We start from the raw sequence: 26,952 nt of genomic DNA on the forward strand, positions 1-26,952 counted from the left end.
ACTGACATACTGTATAAGTGTCGTAGCCTAACGCTGCCTTACTGTTTCTTTGTTTTATGGTGGGAGTACTGTCAGGCTCTTGTAGTTCTAGGGGGAGCTCTGTGGATGCCCTTCTGCATCATAGCGTGACTCACTTTCACCTCTCAGTCCGCTGGACCTGGGAGCTGCGAGTGAGGGGTGAAGCATGAGGATGTCACCCAAGAATGGGAGGGAATGGGGTGGTTAGGGGTTTTGGATTTGCTTGAGCTGCGAATTTTGGCTGTTTGGGCTGGGGTGCAGGGAGGGCATGTTCACTGCACACCTGGTGGTGCCTTTTCTTATTTTTCTTGTGTATAAATAAGTTAAATAATATAAATTGCAAAAAAGTTATAAAACACTAAAGTGGAAATTTACAAAAAACAAATTTGAAATAGTGACAGTTAAAAAGAAAAAAATGAAAAGATGCATTATAGAGTAAGCATATGAAATCTCTACTAGCAACACATACTTTAAGTATGAAAGCTTAGAATTTAGTAAACATCTGTAGAAAAGCAATCTAAAGCTTCAAAACTCACTTCACGCCTGTACTCTAACAGAAAGAGTTTTCATTTTTAAATGTCTAGTTTCATTCTGCACTTCCATCTGATTTGGAATCAGGGCTTCTTTTGCAGATACTCAAGGATAAATATTTTATATTCCTTTCTCAACTCACAAGCCAGCCACTGCAGCAAACATCCTTGACCAAGGGCCATGCATGAGGGCTCCTCCTATGAGCCTGCAATCATGAGTCCTGACTCTAACCACCAAGAGTCACCACTTCTTCATACTGGAACTCCCTTCCTCTAGGGAGTGACTGCTGCTCTGAAAGGGCCCATTAACTAAACCTAGATCTTCCACATGGCAACGTATGGAAATACCACACAGCCACAAAGCTGACCCCATGTCAGGCTGTGATTGACCCTGGAGGAGTATCTAAACATCCGACACTTTTCCCCAGAACATTTATACTAATTATGGAAAACAGCAATGCAAGTCATATGATAAGAATGCAAAGCATATATTCGAGACTGATTTTAGGATTCTAGAACCTTCACATACTAAATGGACCATTTTCCATGCTAAGTGCAATAAATAAGTTGTGTCACATAATCGACTGCATTGACAGTTCAAAAGGAAATGAGCATACGTTTAGAATAAACACAATTCAGAACGTTATAAGAGACATTCCACCCAGAACTAAATAAGCCTACTTTCCAAGAGATGCATGTGTGTGCTTCTGCGATATGCAGATATGAATATTCCTGTCAGTGTCCTCAAGCCCCTCTTCGAGTCTCCCGACATTTCTTAAAAGTTTGGTGTGAATAGAGTACCAAACAAGACTTATAGATATGGACATCCACATCGTGATCTCATGTTTCATCTCAGTTTTGAAAGCAGACTCATAATAAAAAGGTGTACTATTTTAAAACCTTTTACAACCATAAAAAAGGGAGGAAATGCCATACTTTAATAAGGTAATGATAAGAATGAATTTTCTGCAACAAAATGTTTCCACATAGTACATGCAAAAGGTCAAATTTAGTAAGTACCAACGTTAGGGCAAACCAGTACCTTGCCTGAAGCTTTCTCACCGTCTCTTCATCTTGGCGGGCCTGTTTCTCATCATCCAGCGCTTCTTGAAGTTGTTTGTACATTTCTTCAAGTTCTTGCACCCTCTTCAAATATTGCTCTAGCTCCGTTGATTTCTGTGCAACTTGTTGTTCCATCTGTAGTCTGACCTGACAATTGCAAAAGAAAAGTAAATCTTGTATAGTAATTATTTGTAAAAACAAAATTTTGTTGTTCCTGGATTTCTAAATGTTCATCTTTGAGAGAGCAGGTGTCTGAACTACAGAAACAATTCTTCCAGTTAAATCACTCCATCCAGTCCAGTCCATTTGCTCCTCTCTCTTCGTTACATTATACCTTATCTTGCATATCCTCCTGTGAAAACAACTTTGTTTTCCCAATAATATGCACCTTACCTTCTTCTGTATTTCCTATTTCACTGCTAACACTATGGAGCTCCCTGTCCCAGCAGCATAATGCATAAGAATTGTTTATTTTTCAACTTTTATTTATTTTATTATCACATGGTATATGAATGTAGGATCTCTAAGGGAGAGGAAGGATAGTACACAGTATGGATGGGCAAACTGGATCTTTTTTTTTTTTAATTTGCTATCCTTCATTCTTCTAACAAGTAGGTTGAAAGTTTACAAAACACTAAAATAATTCAAAGCAAAAGGAAAAAATTCATTACGTATAAGAAAGTAGCACAATCACTCAAAATATGGAACACGTGGTCTATCTTCCAACATTATTTTCAGTAACACATCCTGAGACTCACACTGTAATAACAAAAAAAGGCAGAGCAGATGCAAGTATATATACACTATATCCTACTTACAGTTTCAAGTTCAATACAAAGTATGCATACAGCATAACAGACATAGAAACTGGGTCCAATTGAGCTGGAAGCCCAAAGGAGGAAGAGAAAACTTTTGAGATGGGTAGATACAATGCAGATTAAATTACATGCAGTTCTCAACTTTCATGAGTCATTGAAACTCTGATGGCGTTAATTTTAATTGTATATACAACTGGCATCAAATATTTCGGGGGGGGGGGGGGGGGGGGGGGTTTAAAACACTTCTGCAGCATAAGAGATTGCTCGAGTTTCTAAAGACAAGTTCCATTCATTTTCTTCCCAGAGAATTTCACAGCAGTTACTCCACGAATAGGAAAGCAACCCCTGCTGCAGTAATTAATCAGAGCCACAAATAGGTTTTTTTTTAAAATCTCTCTTTATTGGCCTTTATCCACAGCAAGTCACCATAATACAGAATCTCAATCAAGCTGAGATACATCCACTTTGTGGCTGCATATTGACCAAACATTTTTTCATAGTTAAATGAACAATGTATAACCCCCCCCCCACACACACACACACTTCCTAATCCCCTTGAATCCTATCCCCTTAAATCTAAAATATACACTCCCTATTAGTTTGCCAACAGTCATTCCTTGAAATACTTTAACATTTTTTCAAATTAGATACACTGCTAACTCACCATCCCATGGTTAACCCTTCCATGTGTGGCTATACAGCAGTACGCCTGGTTCCATGGATAGTGACCCCAGCAGACTTTCCCACAGCATGTGCATATATAGAAAACAAATCCCATTCCTCCCAACTCTCTCCACACCCTTCCCCACCCAAACATTAAACCTAAAGTCCACAAATTCTATATGGGGTCTGACTGAACTGACATTATAATTATTCAGTATTGAACTCCATGCAATAAAGGATAATGTATCCTAGTACAGTTCCCACAAGTTCTGAAAGATCAACCATTAAGGGCTAGATTCTATACATGGTGCCTAAAAAAAATCAGTGCTGAAATCAGTGCTAAGCGTCAATTATAGAATCAAATTAGTTGATATTATAGTGCCTAAAACTATGCGTATCCATTTACACCAACAAAAACGTGGCGTAAATCCTGGCTCATAGAGTTAGGCGTACTGGGCCATATTCTAACACTATGCGCGTAAATTTCAGAATTCCCATGAAATGCCCATTTTCCTGCCCGTAACCACACCCCTTTGTCTGTGCACGTTAGAAGTTCAGCACACTTTGTTACATAGTAACATAACATAGTAAATGACGGCAGATAAAGACCTGTATACTCCATCCAGGCTGCCTAAAAGATAAACTCTTCCCCTCGAAGGGATATGCTTCGCGAGTTGTGCAGAAATAAATTCAAATCAATGTCAATTAGTGCTCATTATTGCTTGTTAAGTGCTACCAGTGCTCATTAGCTTGTTACGCAAATAGTTATAGAATCCACGCCGCTTTCAGCGCAGATCTCTAGGCGCACTATATAGAATCCAGAGGTAAGTGGACCAACTGTCCAAAGCTCTTAGGCACTCCACAGTTAACCACTCTGAGTTGAGAATGCCATTGTCCTTCTGTGGGCTTTGAGTTGACATCTAATTTACAAGTATAATGCCCCTCAGAAGCCGTCCTGGATTGGGGGGGGGGGGGCTGACCTGACACGAGCCCCCAGGGCCAGCTCCATCAGCCCTCTATATAAATGGTGCCTGGTGCCTCCACCTGAGGTAATTAATAGGCAAGATTTCCCTCCCCTTCCCTCAGGAAGTTACCACAAGACCTGTGTAAATTCAACTCTTAAAATTGCAAATCGTTCTTACCTATCTTCTTCCCTGACTGACAGTTTTCACAGACTGCCCCTTTGAGCAGAGAGATCACTCACTAATATCTTTCAACCTGAGAAAGCTCCTCCCCCTTCTCCACAGCACCAATTGTCATGGAGAAGCAAAATCGATACGTTTTCTGACAGCCTGTTTTAGTCACATACTGTCATCATCAAAAAGTGAGAGAAAATCTCGGATCAAAATTAATTATATCGAGGGATAATGTTACACCATATGCCCTAAGGCGCCCCACTCCTGCTGCTCCACATTTAAGACAAGTAACAGTCAATGTGGCCCAAAAAAGTCCTATGGAGGGCGGAGAAAAATGCGTTCCAATGCTCACTGACCAGCTGAAACAGAAAATTATAGGTCTTTATTATTCCAGACTCAAAAAGCATGGGAAGTCATGGCCGGTTGGACATCTAAGTTCCCACAGATCGGCAGCAATAACGTAGCTCTAGCAGAACAGCCAACACGTTTACATACTGCCTGCCATATTCCTCTCATTGGGTCCAAGAGGACATGAGCCTTCAAAAAAAAAGTCTAATTCTGAGACTCACATGAAGAAATAGCTAAAAATGCATCAGTTTACACACCTGAATTTCAAGAGGCATGCAGAAGAAGCAATTGTCATCGTAGCAAGTAGCACTAAATATCTAACAAAGCCCTCCCCTTATCTCAAGGCTTTAACAAACAACTTAAACATTTATTTAAACATGCACCATTTTAGAAAATTCATTATTTACATGTCAAGTAACTGTGAACTAAGAAAATCTGAAGGGCTCTCACTTCTCTCTACCATCTCTGAAGGCCTTGACCACAAATTGGGTATTTTTAAAGCAACATTTCAGGGGTTAGTGCTGTGGATTTTGATCCTGGGGAACTGGGTTTGATTCCCACTGCAGCTCCTTGTGATTCTGGGTAAGTCACTTAACCCTCCATTGCCACAGGTACAAATAAGTACCTATATATACTATATAAACCACTTTGAATGTAGTTGCAAAAACCACAGAAAGCCAGTATATCAAGTCCCATTTCCCTCTTAGGGCAAGATGCACTAAACTAAACGAGCCTTTAACGAACAAGTTTTTAACTGTGGCATGCACTAAAGGCCATTTTCTGACGGCGGTAGCAGCTAACAAAAATGGAATGCAGATGAGTAAATTGTGCAGAAACCCTATTGTAATGAGATGCACTTTTCCGATTGCCTTAACAATGGAAATCGCTGGAAAATTTAACGAGAGGTTGTACCTCTTGTTGGGGCTGCGCTAGATCTAAAAATTGTCAAAAACGTATGTCATATACGCCGCCCGAAGACGCTGTGCCGCTCACCTCCCTGTTTTTCAATCAGCTGATATCGGAGAGTGCAGTTGAAATTGTCCATCAGAAAAATAGCCTTCCATTTTGGCCATTATTCACACCCAAATAATAAAAACTTCCTTTTTGGCTGTGCTTCACTCAGCTGAGAGACCTGGAAGTCTCTGAGCCAATCACAGCGCGTTTAGCTGAGCTGTGATTGGCTCAGAGACTTCCAGATCTCTCAGTGGACTGTGAAGCACAGCCAAAAAAGACGTTTTTATTATTTAGGTGTGAATAATGGCCAAAATGGAAGGCTATTTTTCTGATGGACGATTTCAACTGCACTCTCCGATATCAGCTGATTGAGAAACGGGAGTGAGCGGCGCGGCGTCTTCGGGCAAGGTGATAACATAGGTTTGGCGATTGTGCGCATGTGTTTCCTATACCGCTGGCGGAGATTACACCAGATTAACGATACTTTCATGCATCCGACGTTTGAATACCGCGCCCAACATGTGCGTCTTTTTTTTTTTTAGTGCATCCTTCGTTTTTTCTAAAACGGTAATGACTTTTACGTTTTCGGTTGTTTTACGTTTTGTTGATGCATCTGGGCCTTAGTCTCCATTCTATGCATCAAGGTTTAAAAAAAAAAGAAAAAGTTGTTTTTAATTGGTTTCAAGCAAGGAGGATTAACCTTTTGGTGGGACTGAGACAAACAAGTGTGTTGGGCTCCCATTATGATACAGATACATTTAAAAAATTCCACAAATAGGGCCGTGCACTGTTCTGACCACAGAGGAAGAAGCAGCAAGTAAGAAGTGCTGCTGACCAACCTCTCCTGATGACAGAAGGACAACGTATGGGAGTAGAAAGAATAGACACACCTCTATGGTCAGTATGGCTTTGGCTCCCCCAACCCCCTCCTTATCTTCCAGTCTTCTTTCTATCAGAAGTTAACTTACCATGGCAAAAAAAATCTTAATACCCATAATATTAACACATCTGAGAAGGCCCCTAGGCATGTGCCTAGTTTGCCCCGCTTTCTTCCTGCCTGGTTTTCAAGCTTATTTTTCAGTGATGCTTTGAAATGCATGGTTTTTATATATTATATTATAGCATTATATCTTAGTTGCCCACTATTCTTCCAGCTTCACTAGGTCCCTCCTCCTGTTATCCACACCCATCAGCAGAATTTTGGTATCATCTGCAAAGAGGGAAACCTTACCAGACAGCCTTCTGCAAGATCACTTACAAAAATGTTAGAAAGAACCAGACCAAGAACCAATCCTTGTGGCACACCACTTGTAACATCCTTTTCTTCAGGGCAAGCTCCATTTACCACTACCCTTGGTCACCTTCTACTCAACTAGTTCCTAAGCCAGTCAGTCACTTTAGGACCCATACTGAGGGCACTCAGTTTATTCATATGTCATCTATGTAGAACCTCATTGATTATATTTATGCTTATATTTGGTCATAGTAAAATGGCCAAATAAAAGCGTAAATACAATTTGTTATGCTGTTTTTAAAAAATGGTAAGTTTTATGTCAACCTGTACACCACGCTGGGTAAATCTCTTCATAAAAGTGGTTAACAAATCCCAATTCCAGTAGTTGGAACATAAGGACAGAGCTGTGCAGACTTCAATGGTCTATGTCCCAGAAACTCCAAAGAACGACCATGAAAGAAAGTGGAAGATTAATATTAAAGTATTTATATTAAGGTAATAAGAACATAAGCGTTGCCATACTGGGACAGATAATGTCCATCAAGCCCAGCATCCTGTTTCCAACAGTAGCCAATCCAGGTTACAAGTACCTGGCAAGATCCCAAAACAGTACAACACATTTTATGCTACTTATCTTAGAGAAGTAAGCCGTGGATTTTCCCAAGGCCACTGGCTTATGAACTTTTCTTTTAGAAAATTATCAAAACTTTTTTTTTAATAATAGTTTAGTATTTTTCTCAATGTCACCTTGTCATGGCTACAATGTTTAATCGATGGCATACAGCCATTGCACATTTGGTTAGTGGAAACGTTACAAATGGGCTGAGAACTTTGTTCACAAGCTGTGAATCCTTAGAGGAAACATTGTTCATGAGCAGCTTGAACTTTACTGGAATCATCTGTCTTTAACTATATAAAGACAATATCAAAGTTCATAGCTGGTGAGTCACTTTCTAACTTAGGATTTTAAAGTGGCTATAATGAGTAATAGCAGATAAACCTAACATGTCGTCACCTCCTTATGACTACTGAATCACAATAGCCCATAAGAAGTAAGAATAGCCATACTGGGTCAGAACAATGGTCCATCTAGCCCAGTATCCTGCTTCTAGCAGTGGCCAATCCATGTTACAAGTACCTAGCAGAAACCCAATTAGTAGCACCATTCCATGCTACCAATCCCAGGGCAAGCAGTGGCTTCCCCATGTCCATCTCAATAACAGACTATGAACTTTTCCTCCATGAACTTGTCCAAACAAAGGCTTATAACAAATATCACATGATCTTTTGTTCCTTTAAACAAATATGCTTTGTTATTAAGAAGCTTGTATTGCCAGTCCCAGATATTTCATCGGAGCTATTTTACTGTATTTTCCTGTCTTGTAAACCACTTTGAGCTAGACTGTGTCCAAGCAAGGCAATAGAGAAATGAAACCTAAAAAACATTTACCAGCTGCTCCTTCTGAAGCTCCAGTCTGAATTGGTCCTGTAATTCCATTTGTGTTTGAAAACGTTTCTTCTCCTCTTCTGCTGCCCGAGATGCTGCTTCTTCTAGTTGCTAAAAAACAGAAAAAGGAAGACAGGAAGGGGAATGTTACAGCTCCAGAAGATTAATTTCGATAGTATGCTTACTACAAAATGTCCAGTCAGTCAGTAAGTCAACGTAAACGCTGGAACTAGGCAGTGGTGTGCTGGTAAATTTTTAACAACAGGCTCTCTCCCTGGTCCACCTCGGCGCCCCCCCGTCCACCACTGCGCCCCCCCCCCCCAAAAAAAATTGCAGAGCTGGCTATACCCGGGGGGGGGGGGGGGGGGGGGGGGGGAGAGCGGCCAACACATTACTCTCTCCAGGAAAAAAAATTTAAATTATCCCAGGTTCCAATCTAATTCATGTTTAATATGGGATAAAATGCCATAAATAAGTAAATAAATAAATATAAACTTTTAACGTTCAGCACCTGATTCTCATAGTGGACATATTCCAAACACTATAATGAAAATAACATTTTTTTTTCTACCTTTGTCGTCTGGTGACTGTTTCTCTGATCATGCTGGTCCAGTATCTGATTCTGCTGCTCTCTATCTGTTCCCTTGACTCCGTTTCCAGGGCTTCCTTTCCATTTATTTCTTTTCTTTCCTCCTTTCTTCTTCATTTCTAGTCCTCCGCATACTTGACTGTACAGTGGATCCAGCTTCTGCCTATTTTCTCCATCTATGTGCAGTTTCTCTCCTCACTTCCTTTTCCCTCATCTAATCTCCTTCCTCTATGTTCCCTCCATGTCCAGAATTTCTCTTGCTTTCCCCTCCATCCATGTCCTGAAACTCTCCTCTCTCCCCTGCCCCCCTCTACCCACCCATGCCCAGCAAGCCTCTCCCCTGCACCCCCTCTACCCACCCATGCCCAGCAAGCCTCTCCCCTGCCCCCTCTACCCACCCATGCTCAGCAGGTCTCTCCCCTGCCCCCCTCTACCCATCCAGCGATTCTCCTCCCTCCCCTGCCGCTCCGAAGCATGTCCAAAGATGTCCTTCGCTCCCACCCTCCACTCCCGCTCCCCTCCGTCTTTTTTTAATTACCTCCGTCGAAGCGTGCGCCATTTAAAGCCCTGCTGCATGCTGGCCGTCTCCAGGCTTCTCCTGCTTGCTTCGGATGATGTTCGTGCCTTAGCCCCGCCTTCATTCTGACGTCATTTCCTTTTTTCGCGAAGGCGGGACTAAGGCACGAACATCATCCGAAGCAAGCAGGGGAAGCCTGGAGACGGCCAGCACGCAGCAGGGCTTTAAATGGCGCGCGCTTTGACAGAGGTAATTAAAAAAAGACGGAGGGGAGCGGGAGGGGAGGGTGGGAGCGAAGGACATGGCTGGATATGCTTCGGAGCAGCAGGGGAGGTAAGCATGGCCTGTGATGGCGCCCTCCTGCCATGCTTACCTCCCGCAATGGAGCCGGTTCGCCCCCAACAACAACCGGCTCGCAAGAGCTGTCAAAATTTAACAAGCAGCTCTTGCGAGCCGGTGCGAGCCGGCTCCAGCACACCACTGGAACTAGGTATCTTCCACCTGTCATTTTATGCATTCTAAAATCACTAAACTGTTTGATAAATAAGTTATTCTAGTAGCTATTCCTCCAAATCTAATATAATAAAACGCACCGTGAACGTTCTGAAGACAACGTTCTGAAGTCACTCAAACACTCCCTGTAGGGTTCGTGGATTCATGGTGTGAAGCCAGCCAGCCGTCTCTGCCCCGCCCTCGCGTCAAACGTCATGACGTCGAGGGCGGAAAAAAAAACAAACGGATCGCACCCACGCACGGTGCGTTTTATTATATTAGATTTACCTCCGTGGTGGCGGTTGCGGAAGCGCAGCGTCAGGGAAGGAGGCGGCGCTCCCGACGTCTCTAGCCTTCCCTTCGCTGTGTTCCGCCTTCTTCTGACGTCAAGGATGACGTCAGAAGAAAGCAGAACACAGCGAAGGGAAGGCTAGACGTCGGGAGCGCCGCCTCCTTCCCTGACACTGCGCTGCTGGAACCGCCACAGAGGTAAATTTAAAAAGAAAAAAAAAAAAAAAAAAAAGGGATGTTGGGGGGAGAGAAGAGGGTGGGCAGTAAAGTTGAACAATGGAAGCGGGAGGGCAGGGGAGAAACGACAGCATGGATGCGAAGGGGGGGGGGGGGGGAGAAGAGGGCGGGCCAGGCTGGGACATGGGAGAGAGAGGAGCATGAATGCGAGGGGGGGGGTCATGGAAGGGAGAGAGGGGAATTGCTGGAAAAGGATGAATGGAGGGGGCAGGGGACAGAGGAGCATGGATGGGCATGGATTGGGAGGGCAGGGCTCAGGGAGAGAGGGGAATTGCTGGAAAGGGATGAATGGAGGGGACAGAGGAGCATGGATGGGCATGGATTGGGAGGGCAGGGCTCAGGGAGAGAGGGGAATTGCTGAATAGGGATGAATTGAGGGGGCAGGTGACAGAGGAGCATGGATGGGCAGGGATTGGGAGGGCAGGGCTCAGGGAGAGAGGGGAATTGCTGGAAAAGGATGAATGGAGGGGGCAGGGGACAGAGGAGCATGGATGGGCATGGATTGGGAGGGCAGGCTCAGGGAGAGAGGGGAATTGCTGGAAAGGGATGAATGGAGGGGGCAGGGGACAGAGGAGCATGGATGGGCATGGATTGGGAGGGCAGGGCTCAGGGAGAGAGGGGAATTGCTGGATAGGGATGAATGGAGGGGGCAGGTGACAGAGGAGCATGGATGGGCAGGGATTGGGAGGGCAGGGCTCAGGGAGAGAGGGGAATTGCTGGATAGGGATGAATGGAGGGGGCAGGTGACAGAGGAGCATGGATGGGCAGGGATTGGGAGGGCAGGGCTCAGGGAGAGAGGGGAATTGCTGGAAAAGGATGAATGGAGGGGGCAGGGGACAGATGGGCATGGATTGGGAGGGCAGGGCTCACACTCTCTCTCTCATATACAATGTCTTTCTGACTCTCACTCTCACACACTCTGTCTCACACTGTATCACATTCACTCTCTATGTGCCACACAGTCACTCACACACTCGCTTGGTCTCAAACTCACTCTCACAGAGAATCTGTGCCACACAGTCACTCACACACTCGCTTGGTCTCAAACTCACTCTCACAGAGAATCTGTGTCTCACACACACTCTCTCTCTCGCACACACACACACACTCTCTCTCACACTGTCTCACATACACACTTGCACACACTCTCATTCTCACACACACACTCTCTCACAAACACACTCACACCCAGACTCACTCTCTCTCTCACACACACTCACACTTTCACTCTGACTCTCACACAGTCACTCTCACATACACTCTCCCAAACATACACACCCCGAGGAAAACCTTGCTAGCGCCCGTTTCATTTGTGTCAGAAACGGGCCTTTTTTTTACTAGTATCCTAATAAAATTTTCAAGAAGTATGTTTTTGGCAAAACTCAATGCCAGAACTAAGGTAGTGTAGAACTGGTAATCTGGCTGTGCCCTTATCAACAAAACACTAATGAAATTCTAGTACCATCCGCTAGGATTCGCAATATCTTAGCTACACAGTACATTATGGCAGAAAAAGTTCAACCAATCCATCCAGTTTGCCCAGTGATCCCATGGCACATTTCTAATGTTATATCCAAAACTCTTAACACTTGTTTTTAAAGGTTTAACACCCAAGGCCCCTGTTATTTGGATGATCTGCCCGTAGCTTACATACTTCTCATTCCTATGACTAAAGGGTTGCTGCGTTACAACGGGCTGGCCACACAGCAAACTAGAACCACCACCAGCCCAACGTGGGTGCTGGTGGTAGTTCTGCCCCCAGCACATGCCATTTCTGGTGCTAACGGAAATATTGAAAAAATATTTCCGCAGGGAGTTACCACAGCAGTCCTTACCACCACCTCAGTGGATGGTAGTAAGTGCTCCCCCTCCAAAATGACCGTGTGGCAAGTTCAAACTTACCGCATGGCCATTTTATTTTTGGCTATTTTCACCCGCCAAGGTAAAAAGGGCCCTGGGAATGCGGCAAAAATGGTCACCACCACTAGCACAGGGCCCCTTTTACCACAGCTTAGTAAAAATGGACCCTATGTGCCCTTCCTCTCCCTGCCTGTCTATGGTGTGATATTACTCGTGATTCCTCTTTGCTGTCTAGGATGACAATTACGGCACTCCTTTCCCATCAACATCCACAGAGAATCATACATGAAATTCAAAAGTCTACTCAGAATCTGGCCATTTCAATTACTCTGTGTCTTCTGGTTGGTCGATGGCTCCTTCCTTCCCTTCTAAGTTCCCTTTATCCTCCTGTATCTTTTTACCGCCCCTTCTGCTTTTATTTCCTGTCCTTCCTTTAGCTAATTTTTTACCCACCTCTCACTTTTATGATTATAACTTCTATTCTTAACTTTCAAATCTTTGGTATTTTATTTTACTCTAAACCACTTAATGGCACTTTCTGCAATCAGTGGTATTTCAAGCATTCCCAAATAAAAATCACGTTAACTGCTTCTAGGCTACTGTGCCTTATCTGTCAGGTTTTTTCACTGATTTTTATCATCCTAAACAAACATGGAAGTTCCCAAACCCTATCAAACACCCATCAGTCAGACACATCCATCTCAACTCACAGCTAAGTCCTATAATTATCCAAGCAGCCACCAAAACCAGTAATAAGCTCAGGATTTTCCTCATAAGCAGAGAAAGCTAGCACAACTTCGTTGAGTCCTGAGGCTCCTGCCTTTATGAACTTTCCAACTTGCTCCAGCCATTCAATGACTGAGCTATGAACTGGTACAAATCACAATAGGAACCACATTTGATACATATTCCTTGTTTTAGGTCTAAATACAGGGCATCATCCCAGCCGAAAACAATCTGCACACATTACATGAGTTTCGGCTGCCTATACATTAGTTCTTTTCCAGAACTCATGCGAGTGTCAGGATCTGCAAATGTGATGTCACTGCAGGAAAATTCTTTTTTGGTACACAAAGTTTGATTATTTTCACTGAAGTTCGGAAGCCTCCTGAAAATGTGCCCCTACTTACACAGTTTTAGATTTGGCTGTACCTTGGATCCCAGTCAAAGGACATTAAATTATAGGTTTAAACAGGTCTTTTGTTTCTGAATAAATTTTAACACAAGATCTGCTTTAATGAAATTGCTAATTTACATGTTGACAGAACACCTGTCCATATTAAACTACCCAAGTGTTCAGTGTCTTCTCTGGATTCCTAAAGTTAACTGTTGTATCATTTATACATTCACTATTTTCATGTTTGTGCTCAAACTGCTCCTGTAAGCAACACTTCCTTTCAGATAGCTGCATTTCAAATGCTAGTATCCTTTTGCAACTTAAGATCCAAAAATACATTTATAAGGCACACATTGAATCATCATTTCACTAGACTACAATGTGCTTCTGACATATGAATATTTGCATTTTTCATGGACGTTGTCAGTCTCCCACCTGCCGCATGGCCTCCAGCTTCTGCTGCTTCTTCTCATTGGCTACCTGGAGCTCCTGCATCTGCCTTTCCACCTCCTCTTGCTCAGCCTGCAACTTCTGACGCAGTTCTTTCCGTTTCTGGCGTGCTTCCTTGTGAGGCGGAGGACTGCCTAGTCTCTGCAGATTTACAACCATCTGAATGGCTGTGGACAATTACTAATTGTTAAAACGGTGGGGGGGAGGGGGGGAATCAGCATGAAGAACAGGTCAAATAAAGTGGTGATAATCTGTGATTTATTCTGCACACTGGGCACCCAAACCTTTCCATCATCAAAAATAGTTCTCCGAACACACAGCCATAATGCGAAGTTAAACTATACTCTTAGGCCCTGACTTACTAAGATTTTCCCCCCATTCTATGGCTGGGGGGGGGGGGGGGGGGGGAGGGGGAGCTTAGAAAATCAAGCCCTAAGATAAAATTCAAAGCCATTTAGCCAGGTAAAATTGCTTCATTCTAAACTGATGTCCTAGTAGGGCTGGATTTAAGATTTTGAAACCTAAGGCAGTAGTGGAGGTGGGGGAGGGAAGTAGAGTTCCACATTGGTTCTCATTTAAAGTGCATGCTCCAATGTTAGGCGTCTCAACCCAGTCCTCTGGTCACCCTGCGAGTCTGATTTGCAAGACAGACATACTGAATATGCATTACATAATATAGTATGTTTAATAATGATTGTAACCTAGGCCACCTTATACATTATCTGCCTTTCTTCCAACAGATAGAGAAGGGGAGGGAGGGAAAAAGGCAGAGAAATATACATACACATACTCTTCATTATTATTAACCACTTAGATATTTTATATTATTACTGGTTTATCAAAATTGAAATATGAAAATATATTTGCAAATACTGCCTTCATTGTATGCAAGTATATCCCATGCATATAAAATGTGGATATGCTGAAGACCTGGCTGGCTTGGAACGCCATGAGGAATGGGTTGAAAATTACTGCTCTGAAACGAGGGGAAGCAGGCCCCTCTTCTGCCTGGGTAGTTGGCACCCTTGAATTTTGCCTTTATTGTTTGTGCCAAAAATCTGACCTTCATGTGCCCAGTTATAATATGCAAGTTTCCAAAACATTATATACTTAACTAAGCTAACAAGGGGGCATGCTGGAAAGCCTGGAGAATACAGCAGAATGCATACCTTAGAATTTCTAACATACATGTACTATTTCAGCCCTGAAACAAGGGCACTTTGGGGGGGCAATTCTATGACTTAAGCGCTAAAAGTTAGGTGCCAAAATTACATGGGCTGTGAGCCTTTCTATAACAGCACTTATGCATAAAATACTTGTTCATTTGCTCTACCGCCTTTTCTAAAAAGGCCATACCACCTTTTCTATTAAAAAAAAAAAAGTCAAAGCAATTCATAAGCAATAAAAATAATAATAGCCAACATAATAAAAATCAAGAAAAGACCTCCATTAACCAATAGAAAAGCAAACACTCATACACACTAATAACAGACATTAAAGCATTGAACACTAGGCACTGGTATTTTAGATGTCCACCCACAGGCCTGGCTCTCCAAAAATCAAACCATCAATGCCCAAAATATTCTTATAGAATACTAGCATAAAAGTCAGCATCTATGCACCTACATTTGGGTATACACCTCAATGTTGCACTTTAGCATGTAAACTTACAGTAATTTTGTAAGTTATGTGCGTAAATGTTGGACACTCCTAGGCCCCACCCATGCTCCTCCCCCTTGCATTTATGCACTTAAGTTAAAGAATACCCCTGTGCATGCGGCTAGAACTTGCACACATAACTATAACAGTCATGCCTGTAAGTGCTGGTATTCTATAACTTATATGCACAGCTGATGCCTAACTTTAGGTGACCTGTTACAGAATGAGGGGTTTGTGTATATATCGCATGCTAATTTTTGAAGAAAAATCCCCATGTTCTCTCTCTGAAAATTAGCATGAAGTACACAAGCTAGAAGAACCTGCAAACTTTAGAAATATATAAACTATTTTAAAATGACCATGCACTTGCTATGTGTGGCTTCCCTCCCTAGATGTGTACGTATGTCTTGGGCTCTGAGACACACATTTTTCACACATCTTGATAGGGCAGATTATACAGGGCCTAAAATGAATTTACAAGGGCACATATTTTACTACAAGTTACCTTGAATCCATTCTTGCTTCTTCTTTTTATCTGATGCACTGATCTCAAAGCTTTTCTCTTGGCATTTCACAAGAAAAAGGCACTTCTTGCCATCTTTGTCAACCAAGGACTAGAACAAAAAAAAAAAAAAAAAAAAAAAGAGCTTGCTCTGATAAGCAGACATTCACAAGGACACACTGGAGCTTCAACATTAGGTATTTATCAGTCTGGCAGCTGAAGGATACTCATCACACACAGACAATAAAAATAGCCATTACCTTCAAGCTATTGGGTTAGACGATTCTGATAAAGTAATATGGGCACTATTAACCTGAATCTTATTCTATGGACACTACTACCTGAAAAAGCTTTCTAGAATTAAATTTTTCATTTGAAAATAAATTTCCTGTTGCACTTTATTGAGCAGGCAATCTAGGTGATTGCCTTGGGTTGGGGTGGGCACCCTTGGAGTGGGGGGGGGGGGGGGCAAAAGACCTTAAACTGGTATAGTCAGCAGCTGTTCACTGCTGCAATGTCAACCAGTGAGATGACAGATGGCTTCACTGCCACGCTGCCTCAAGTGAGTACATAAACTCTCTGGTATGGATAGCAGGTTACCTACGTCATTCTAAAGGTCTTTTCAATAATTATTAATCCCACATGTGGTATAAGCACTGTTTTGGCCTCAAATCATTGAAGAAATAGACTGCTTTAGACAATTTATCTCTGCTGGTACTATAAATAGCTAAGCAGCCGTATTTTTAAGGTACTGATTGTTCTGTCCTCCGACAGCCTTGCACTAGTTTATAACATGATCCTAAAATGTGTGTAATGCCTTTACTGTTATTCTCAGTTCCAAGGACTATCATTGCTGCAGTTTCTCACTGCAAAGATACATGAGCAATGCACTGTGGGTAATGTAGTTCACAGGCAGTGCAACCACACTTGCTTGGCTGTGTAAGAACTGTTACCACTGGTTGTGAGGCTGCCCAGACCTCCTCTCTCTCTCTCTGCCAAGCTTGGCTCTTTCGTCTTCCTGCTATCATTTCCTGGTCATTCTCGCTATCTCTGTCCTGGGAGGTCAGCCAGGTCTGACCTTTCCCTCCAATCGAGAGCCGTCCTCTAGGACCACCCCCCTTGCTACCCGATGGCAGGCTCTGTCCCCATTGGTCTCTATCTGCTCCTCCCTGAACCCACGTGAAGCCTCAACACCTCTTTGGCCATGAGGCATTCCCACCACCTAGCCAGAGACATGGAGCATGTACCATCTTATTCCAGACAGCTCTGTCCTGCTGAAACACCCTGTAACGAACCTGGTTTTTTTTTTTACCTTGAAAGTATCTCCTCCCTAATGAGATATCGCACATTCCAGTCACCCAGCTATGGACCATTTCTACCTGTTCAACTATCCTTCCCCCCTGCAATATATCTACCGCTCTTCATATCTCCACCCCCAACAGCTCTCAGAGTAAGGAGTCTCTGTGTCCTGGAGCAGCACCTCTGAACATCTATCTGTGAGTAAATTATCTGTGATTTCCTATATAATAATTCTCACCTCCAACGTTCTGTGCTTGGGACCGTGGCTCCTTGGCTGGAGGTGGTCTGTGAGGCAGACACGCACTGACGTGAAAACAGCTGATTGCAAGGCAAGGGGAGGAGTAGGGAAACTACTCCTCCTACTGCCTCGGAATCAGCTGTCACCCCCCCCCCCCGCGCTATGGCTCCCTCGAAACCCACCCCCTCCCGCGAACCTGTCGATCCCCCCCCCCCGCCGGAACGCCGAAAACTGCCGCCGCCGTTGTTGTACTACCTTCCCTTCCCGTAGGTTGTTGAATCATCTTAGAAAGTTTAACTCCGTGCGTCTGACGTCAGACGCACGGAGTTAAACTTTCTAAGATGATTCAACAACCTACGGGAAGGGAAGGTAGTACAACAACGGCGGCGGCAGTTTTCGGCGTTCCGGCCGGGGGGGGGGGGGGGGGGAAATCGACAGGTTCGCGGGAGGGGGTGGAAGAAAAAAAAACGCATGTTGGGGGGAGAGAATAGGGTGGCCAACCACAGCATGGATGCGAGCGGGGGGGGGGGGGGGGGAAGAGGCCGGCCCAGGCTGGCACATGGGAGAGAGAGGAGCATGGATGCGAGGGGGGGGGGTCATGGAAGGGAGAGAGGGGACTTGCTGGAAAAAGATGAATGGAGGCGGCAGGGGACAGAGGAGCATGGATGGCCATGGATTGGGAGGGCAGGCCTCAGGGAGAGAGGGCAATTGCTGGATAGGGAAAATGGAGGGGCCAGGTGACAGATGAGCATGGATGGGCATGGATTGGAAGGGCAGGACTCAGGGAGAGGGGAATTGCTGGATAGGGATGAATGGAGGGGACAGATGGGCATGGATGGATATGGATTGCAGGGCAGGCCTCAGGCAGAGAGGGGAAATGCTGGATAGGGAAAAATGGAGGGGCCAGGTGACAGATGAGCATGGATGGGCATGGATTGGAAGGGCAGGACTCAGGGAGAGGGGAATTGCTGGATAGGGATGAATGGAGGGGACAGATGGGCATGGATGGATATGGATTGCAGGGCAGGCCTCAGGCAGAGAGGGGAAATGCTGGATAGGGAAAAATGGAGGGGCCAGGTGACAGATGAGCATGGATGGGCATGGATTGGAAGGGCAGGACTCAGGGAGAGGGGAATTGCTGGATAGGGATGAATGGAGGGGACAGATGGGCATGGATGGATATGGATTGCAGGGCAGGCCTCAGGCAGAGAGGGGAAATGCTGGATAGGGAAAAATGGAGGGGCCAGGTGACAGATGAGCATGGATGGGCATGGATTGGAAGGGCAGGACTCAGGGAGAGGGGAATTGCTGGATAGGGATGAATGGAGGGGACAGATGGGCATGGATGGATATGGATTGCAGGACAGGCCTCAGGCAGAGAGGGGAAATGCTGGATAGGGAAAAATGGAGGGGCCAGGTGACAGAGGAGCATGGATGGGCATGGATTGGAAGGGCAGGACTCAGGGAGAGGGGAATTGCTGGATAGGGATGAATGGAGGGGACAGATGGGCATGGATGGATATGGATTGCAGGGCAGGCCTCAGGCAGAGAGGGGAATTGCTGGATAGGGATGAATGGAGGGGCCAGGTGACAGAGGAGCATGGATTGGACTCACACTTTCACTCTGACTCTCAAACACTCACTCTCACATACACTCTCCCAAACACACTCACTCCGAGGAAAACCTTGCTAGCGCCCGTTTCATTTGTGTCAGAAACGGGCCTTTTTTACTAGTATTCAATAAAAGAGACTTCACAAAAATAATAGAGACTTCGGGCGATTGGTGTGCCAAGGATATACTCCAAGATATTGGGACCTCAAGTTATCAAGCCTCAAGAGTCTTGACACTGATAGCAGTTTAAAGATGTTCTTTTTGCAGGATTTATCTTTGCAACAGTTTAATGGCTGAGCTTAATCAGCCTTCAGAAAGATGAGGTGGTTTGGTATTTCATTTTATCTATGCTTAAGTGCACAATCCTAAGACCGTATAGTGTGTCAATCAAGATGGCCACGATATAGGTGGTCACTGGAGCAGCTAGCTCCATCGACCCTCAGTGGACCCAAGCCGAAGATCGACCACAAACGGGCCCAATACTGCCGGAATGGGGAGCGAGAGGTGCAGCAGAGCTCGGACTACCCTCAGCTATCTGATACAGACCCTCCCCATCCCTGGCCTTAAACACTGTCTGACGGCACCCACCTCCAGCGCCACCCGATCACCCCGGCACCGCTGACCACCCACCACCAGAGGACACAGCTTGTGCAGTCAACTTCCCGCCCGACAGCACCCACCTTCGAGTAGGTGCTCAGCCATCGAGCCCGCCACAGGGACTGCTGGCCAGGCCATTAGCGCCGACCACTGCAGGGTGCACCGGCCGCCGGGAAAGGAACGCTGCACAGGACAGAGAGAGACAGGTACTTCTTAGCCAAGATCAGGTGACCCTCAGGGGGAGGAATGCTGGCTTCGGCCTAACCCCTGGTAAGCCTTTTCTTGGTTGAGAGGTGCCCAGCTTTCCTTCTAATAAGTTCTGGGAGAAGAGGATATTTCTCTGGTAAGTGAACAAATTTTGCTTGTGCTTTCGGAACTTGAAGATTGGGGTTTAAAGGAGGAACTGTAAGTTAGTGATAGGCTGATATCCTTAATACTTTAGCAAGTTTTAAATTACGGAAAAACTCAAAAAACACTAAGATGGAGTCAGCAGTCCAGCAGCGAGAGGGGTGCTATCCAGTCTTTTGCATTGAGTGTCACATGTATGATTATCTCCCAATTGGTGAGGTGTCATATGTGTGTGCCCGATGCAAAGAGCTCCTAGCTCTCAGAGAACGTGTCTGTTCTCTTGAGGCTAGAGTAGCAGACTTGATGGAGCTGAGGGAGACAGAGAGGTACATAGAGGAGACCTACAGGGACGTTGTAGAGAAGTCCCACCTCCAGTCAGGTAGCCCCTGTGCTACCTTGGAGGAGGGAGGTCTCCTAGAAGGAGAGAATCACCCTGGTGAAGTAGGAAGTACTCCTGTAGCCAGGACCTGCCCACCAGGGGATGTACTATCCTTTCGCACCGAGGATATATCTCCAAATATTGCCCGGGAGGGAAAGGTTAGGACAGCTGTTGTACTTGGTGATTCGATCATTAGGCATATAGATAGCTGGGTGGCTGGTGGACGTGAGGATCGCCTGGTGACTTGCCTGCCTGGTGCGAAGGTGGCGGACCTCACGCGTCACCTAGATAGGATTTTATATAGTGCTGGGGAGGATTTTATATAGTGCTTGGTACATGTGGGTACTAATGACATAGGAAAATGTGGGAGAGAGGTTCTGGAAGCAAAATTTAGGCTCTTAGGTAGAAAGCTGAAATCCAGATCCTCCAGGGTAGCATTTTCTGAAATGCTACCTGTGCCACGCGCAGGGCCCAAGAGACAGGCAGAGCTCCAGAGTCTCAATGCGTGGATGAGACGATGGTGCAGGGAGGAGGGCTTTAGATTTGTTAGGAACTGGGCAACATTCTGGGGAAGGGGGAGCCTATTCCGAAAGGATGGGCTCCATCTTAACCAGAGTGGGACCAGGCTGCTGGCATCGGCGTTTAAGAAGGAGATAGAGCAGCTTTTAAACTAGAAATGGGGGGAAGGCCGACAGTCGCTCAAAAGAGCATGGTTCGGGATAAGGTATCTTTCAAAGATATCACCATAACAGGGAAGATAGAGTATCCTGATAGTGAGGTTGCAAAAGAGATTGTAGTAGATCAGGTATCCTTAAATAACAATAAAAATCAGACAAAAGATTGCCAATTAATACTGTCAAGTACTAAGCATGATGTACTTAGGAACAACAAACATAGTTTGAAATGTCTATATGCGAATGCCAGGAGCCTAAGAAATAAGATGGGGGAGTTAGAATATATTGCACTAAATGAAAAATTAGATATAATAGGCATCTCTGAGACCTGGTGGAAGGAGGATAACCAGTGGGACACTGTCATACCGGGGTACAAATTATATCGTAGTGATAGGGTGAATCGGATTGGTGGAGGGGTAGCATTGTATATTAACGAGAGCCTTGAATCAAATAGATTGAAAATTCTGCAGGAAACAAAACACTCCTTGGAATCACTGTGGATTGAAATTCCATGTGCAAAGGGGAAAAGGATAGTGATAGGAGTGTACTACCGTCTGCCTGGCCAGGACGAACAGACGGATGCGGAAATGTTAAAGGAAATCAGGGACGCAAACAAACTGGGCAACACAATAATAATGGGGGATTTCAATTACCCGCATATAGACTGGGTTAATGTAACATCTGTACACGCAAGGGACATAAGATTTCTTGATGAAATCAAGGACAGCTTCATGGAACAGCTAGTTCAGGAGCCGACAAGAGAAGGAAAAATACTAGACTTAGTCCTTAGTGGTGCTCATGATCTAGTGCAGGGGGTAACGGTACGAGGGCCGCTTGATAACAGTGATCATAATATGATCGGTTTTGATATTGGCATTGAAGGAAGTGAAACTAGGAAATCAAGTACGCTAGCGTTTAACTATAGAAAAGGTGATTACGACAAAATGAGAAAAATGGTGAAAAAAAGACAAAGGAGCAGCTCGCAGAGTAAAAAACTTGCGTCAGGCGTGGATGCTGTTTAAAAACACCATCCTGGAGGTTCAGGACAAATATATTCCACGTATTAGAAAAAAGGGAAAAAAGACTAAACGTCAGCCGGCGTGGCTAAACAGTAAGATAAAGGAAGTCATTAGAGCCAAAAAACAATCCTTCAGAAAGTGGAGAAGAGAACCAACTGAAAGTAACAGGATAGATCATAAGGAATGCCAAGCCAAATGCAAAGCGGAGATAAGGAGGGCAAAAAAGGGCTTTGAGAAGAAATTAGCGTTGGAAGCAAAAATACATAGTAAAAATTTTTTTAGATACATTAAAAGCAGGAAACCGGCCAAAGAGTCGGTTGGGCCGCTGGACGAAAATGGTGTTAAAGGGGCGATCAGGGAGGACAAAGCCGTAGCGGAGAAATTAAATGAATTCTTTGCTTCGGTCTTCACCGAGGAGGATTTGGGGGGGACACCGGTGCCGGAAAGAATATTTGAAGCGGGGGAGTCGGAGAAACTAAACGAATTCTCTGTAACCTTGGAGGATGTAATGGGTCAGTTCAGCAAGCTGAAGAGTAGTAAATCACCGGGACCTGATGGTATTCATCCCAGAGTATTAATAGAACTAAAAATGAACTTGCGGAGCTACTGTTAGAAATATGCAATCTGTCCCTAAAATCGAGTGTAGTACCGGAAGACTGGAGGGTAGCCAATGTTACTCCGATTTTTAAGAAGGGTTCCAGAGGAGATCCGGGAAATTATAGACCGGTGAGTCTGACGTCGGTGCCGGGCAAGATGGTGGAGGCTATTATTAAGAATAAAATTGCAGAGCATATACAAAAACATGGACTGATGAGACAAAGTCAGCACGGATTTAGTGAAGGGAAGTCTTGCCTCACCAATCTAATGCATTTTTTTGAGGGGGTAAGCAAACATGTGGACAATGGGGAGCCGGTTGATATTGTATATCTGGATTTTCAGAAGGCGTTTGACAAAGTGCCGCACGAAAGACTCCTGAAGAAATTGCAGAGTCATGGAATCGGAGGTAGGGTATTATTATGGATTAAGAACTGGTTGAAAGATAGGAAGCAGAGAGTAGGATTGCGTGGCCAGTATTCTCAGTGGAGGAGGGTAGTTAGTGGGGTCCCGCAGGGGTCTGTGCTGGGTCCGTTGCTTTTTAATGTATTTATAAATGACCTAGAGATGGGAATAACTAGTGAGGTAATTAAATTCGCCGATGACACAAAATTATTCAGGGTCGTCAAGTCGCAGGAGGAATGTGAACGATTACAGGAGGACCTTGCGAGACTGGGAGATTGGGCGTGCAAGTGGCAGATGAAGTTCAATGTTGACAAGTGCAAAGTGATGCATGTGGGTAAGAGGAACCCGAATTATAGCTACGTCTTGCAAGGTTCCGCGTTAGGAGTTACGGATCAAGAAAGGGATCTGGGTGTCGTCGTCGATGATACGCTGAAACCTTCTGCTCAGTGTGCTGCTGCGGCTAGGAAAGCGAATAGAATGTTGGGTGTTATTAGGAAGGGTATGGAGTCCAGGTGTGCGGATGTTATAATGCCGTTGTATCGCTCCATGGTGCGACCGCACCTGGAGTATTGTGTTCAGTACTGGTCTCCGTATCTCAAAAAAGATATAGTAGAATTGGAAAAGGTACAGCGAAGGGCGACGAAAATGATAGTGGGGATGGGACGACTTTCCTATGAAGAGAGGCTGAGAAGGCTAGGGCTTTTTAGCTTGGAGAAGAGACGGCTGAGGGGAGATATGATAGAAGTGTATAAAATAATGAGTGGAATGGATCTGGTGGATGTGAAGCGACTGTTCACGCTATCCAAAAATACTAGGACTAGAGGGCATGAGTTGAAGCTACAGTGTGGTAAATTTAAAACGAATCGGAGAAAAGTTTTCTTCACCCAACGTGTAATTAGACTCTGGAATTCGTTGCCGGAGAACGTGGTACGGGCGGTTAGCTTGACGGAGTTTAAAAAGGGGTTAGATAGATTCCTAAAGGACAAGTCCATAGACCGCTATTAAATGGACTTGGAAAAATTCCGCATTTTTAGGTATAACTTGTCTGGAATGTTTTTACGTTTGGGGAGCGTGCCAGGTGCCCTTGACCTGGATTGGCCACTGTCGGTGACAGGATGCTGGGCTAGATGGACCTTTGGTCTTTCCCAGTATGGCACTACTTATGTACTTATGTACTTATGTAGATGCGAGGAGCAGGTGGGAGACTCCAACACCGGAGTAGCCGGAAAGACATGACCTGGATGACACGTAAGCATGATTCGGAGCGCCCCGTGACCGATCAGCACTGCCCCACACAGCATGAGGAGAGGCAGCCGGGACCCAAACCACAACATGCGAGCCTGGGCGGAGATGCCGACACCACAGCATTAAGCCGCAAGCAGAGGCACAGTGGGAACGACCCGAGGAGCACCGAGAGTCCCACAGACGAAGGTTATATTGTATTTTTAATAGAAGACTTTGACGTAAAGGCATACACTTCTCAGTAAATTTATTAGGCAGTAAAAGCAGAATAGTTAGCAAAACCTGTTCAAGGGACTAGCCAGCTGGACAAAGAACTCCACTTATAGGCTGCTGCAAAATAGGAAGATTCATTGGCACAGGCAACCGGGATAGAGTCTTTGGAAGGTAAACTATGGTTATGATTAACCTAACAGAGAACCTCAGGAGTCCAAAAACACTAGTCACATGTGGGGCTAATTTCATAATTGGATGCTAATGGGAAATATCCAAAATTTTTGTCTTATGCCCATTTTACAAAAGCAACATACCAAAATGTAAATACTCAACTTATTGCACAAGGTGTTGTATAAAGTAAAAAAAAAAAAAAAAACTGGCTTACCTAAATAGGCACTATGTACTGAACTGCTGCTATCTCTAACTTTGAAAGAGTTTTACAATACAGCACCCAAAGCCACATTTAGGAACTGGCTTACCCAAACCGGTACCGGGCACTGCATGCTGCTACCTCCAACTTCAGAAGGAGTTACAACCCGATATCCACAGTCATATCTATGAACTGGCTAACCTTAATAGGTACTGTGTATCATATGCTACTATACCTAACCTCGGAAAGAATTCTACAATACGGGATACAAAGCCATACTGCCCTGCTCCATAGACAGCAATCCTGCCCATCTGACAACCCTCGCCATAACTCAGCGCACTGTCTACTACATTGACACCTAACTCTTTTCCCACGAGATGGCTCCCAAACAGACTGACATCAGCTGGCATTTTCTCATAGCGCTAAAGATCAACACCATAATTAACGCCACAATGAACACTGCCAAGCTGCTCCTAATAATCTACTCCCTATCCATAATTCACCACACACTAACTACCCCCCTCACAGATACCAACCATACACCCACATTACACAAACCCTGCAGTCCACCCAGATATAATACACTTCACCAAAAGAACAGCAACCAAATCAATGGAAGACTTACCACACGTGGACAAAATCAACACAAAGGAAAAAAAATGACACAACAAACCCAGATTCTAAGAGAATAGACAACTAATAAAAATTAACACAACTTCGAACCTAACTGACCCTTGCCAAACAATTCAAGTGGGATACATAAACGCCAGATCAGTAGTTAACAAAACAACAATAACAGACTGGATTACGACAGACAATCTCGACCTCCTATACATTAGCGAAACCTGGATACACGATCCCAAAGACCCCATAATTCTAGATCTATGCCCTCCAGGATACAAAATCACTCACTGGACAAGGAAAGAAAAAAAGAAGAGGAGGTATAGCTCTAATTCACAGATCACACTTCACTGTAACAACAACAGCCAAATCTAACACCCCCCAACTTGAAATCGCCTCAGTTAGAATCAATCACACAAACTTGCTCGATCATCTAAACACTGTCCTGTTTTTCAGGCCACCAGGCAACTGGCATGAATGCCAACCACACTTCATGGATTTTATATCTAACACATGTGTATCTAACTCCAATCTACTTATAATAGGGGACATAAACCTACACCTAGAAGACTAACTCAACTAATGCATGCGAATGCAAGGATTTCCTCCAACTATGGGACCTCAATTGGCCAAATCTGCAAGCAACCCATGTCAAAGGACATACACTCGACCTCATCACATACAAACTGTCCTCAGACCTAAACCTCGTACCAACAGATATAAAATGGACAGACATACCATGGTCAGACCACTACAAATTAAACCTATCCCTACAATGGCGAAAAAAAAACCCCACACCATAATCAAGAACGCTCAACCTATACTAAGAGAAGCCAAATTGACCCTGCAATATTTTGGCAACAAATCTACAAGAACAAATGGACAGCACAAACAGACTCGAAACACTATCTCCTAGAATGGGACAACAGATGCAGAAGCATATTAGACAACATAGCACCACTACAAACTAGAACATCACGAAGGCAAAACTCAATACCATTGTTTTAATGAAGAACTGAAAAAAAAACCTAAAAAGACAAGTTAGAAGGCTTGAACGGGCATGGAATAAAAAGAAAGACGAACTTACACTCAACATATGGAAACAAACGCAAAGAAAATACAAATATGCAATAAGACAAACCAAAAGATCATACTACAAAACCAAAATAGGGCCAGACTACAAAGACATAGATAAACTTTTCCAACTCGTGAATAAATTACTAGATACCACACCGGTTACTACAACCAACACAGACACCTCATCAGCAGACAACCTTGCTAAATACTTCAATGAGAAACTTGTAAAGCTACAACTTACGCTACCACTCAATACCACCGATTACGAAAAATTCATTGATTTTCTAGACCCTAACACCGATGAATATCCAGCAGACCAAATCTGTACAAACTTCGCCAT

The 26,952-nt window shown here is 44.4% G+C and overlaps 1 protein-coding gene across 1 annotated transcript in view; it reads right to left on the reverse strand.

Annotated features, from left to right (window-relative positions):
* The window catches only part of SWAP70 (switching B cell complex subunit SWAP70), a 184,729-nt gene that overhangs the window by 23,909 nt on the left and 133,868 nt on the right, over positions 1-26,952 (reverse strand). Inside the window, exons 6-9 of the mRNA XM_030200994.1 lie at positions 15,928-16,036; positions 13,749-13,930; positions 8,214-8,321; positions 1,591-1,757 (exon numbers count right to left, since the gene is read on the reverse strand). Coding sequence (XP_030056854.1) covers positions 1,591-1,757; positions 8,214-8,321; positions 13,749-13,930; positions 15,928-16,036 — 566 coding nt within the window. The remainder of the gene's footprint in view (positions 1-1,590; positions 1,758-8,213; positions 8,322-13,748; positions 13,931-15,927; positions 16,037-26,952) is intronic.

The sequence above is a fragment of the Microcaecilia unicolor genome, chromosome 4 (assembly GCF_901765095.1).
Source record: "Microcaecilia unicolor chromosome 4, aMicUni1.1, whole genome shotgun sequence".
NCBI classification, from domain to species: Eukaryota; Metazoa; Chordata; class Amphibia; order Gymnophiona; family Siphonopidae; genus Microcaecilia; species Microcaecilia unicolor.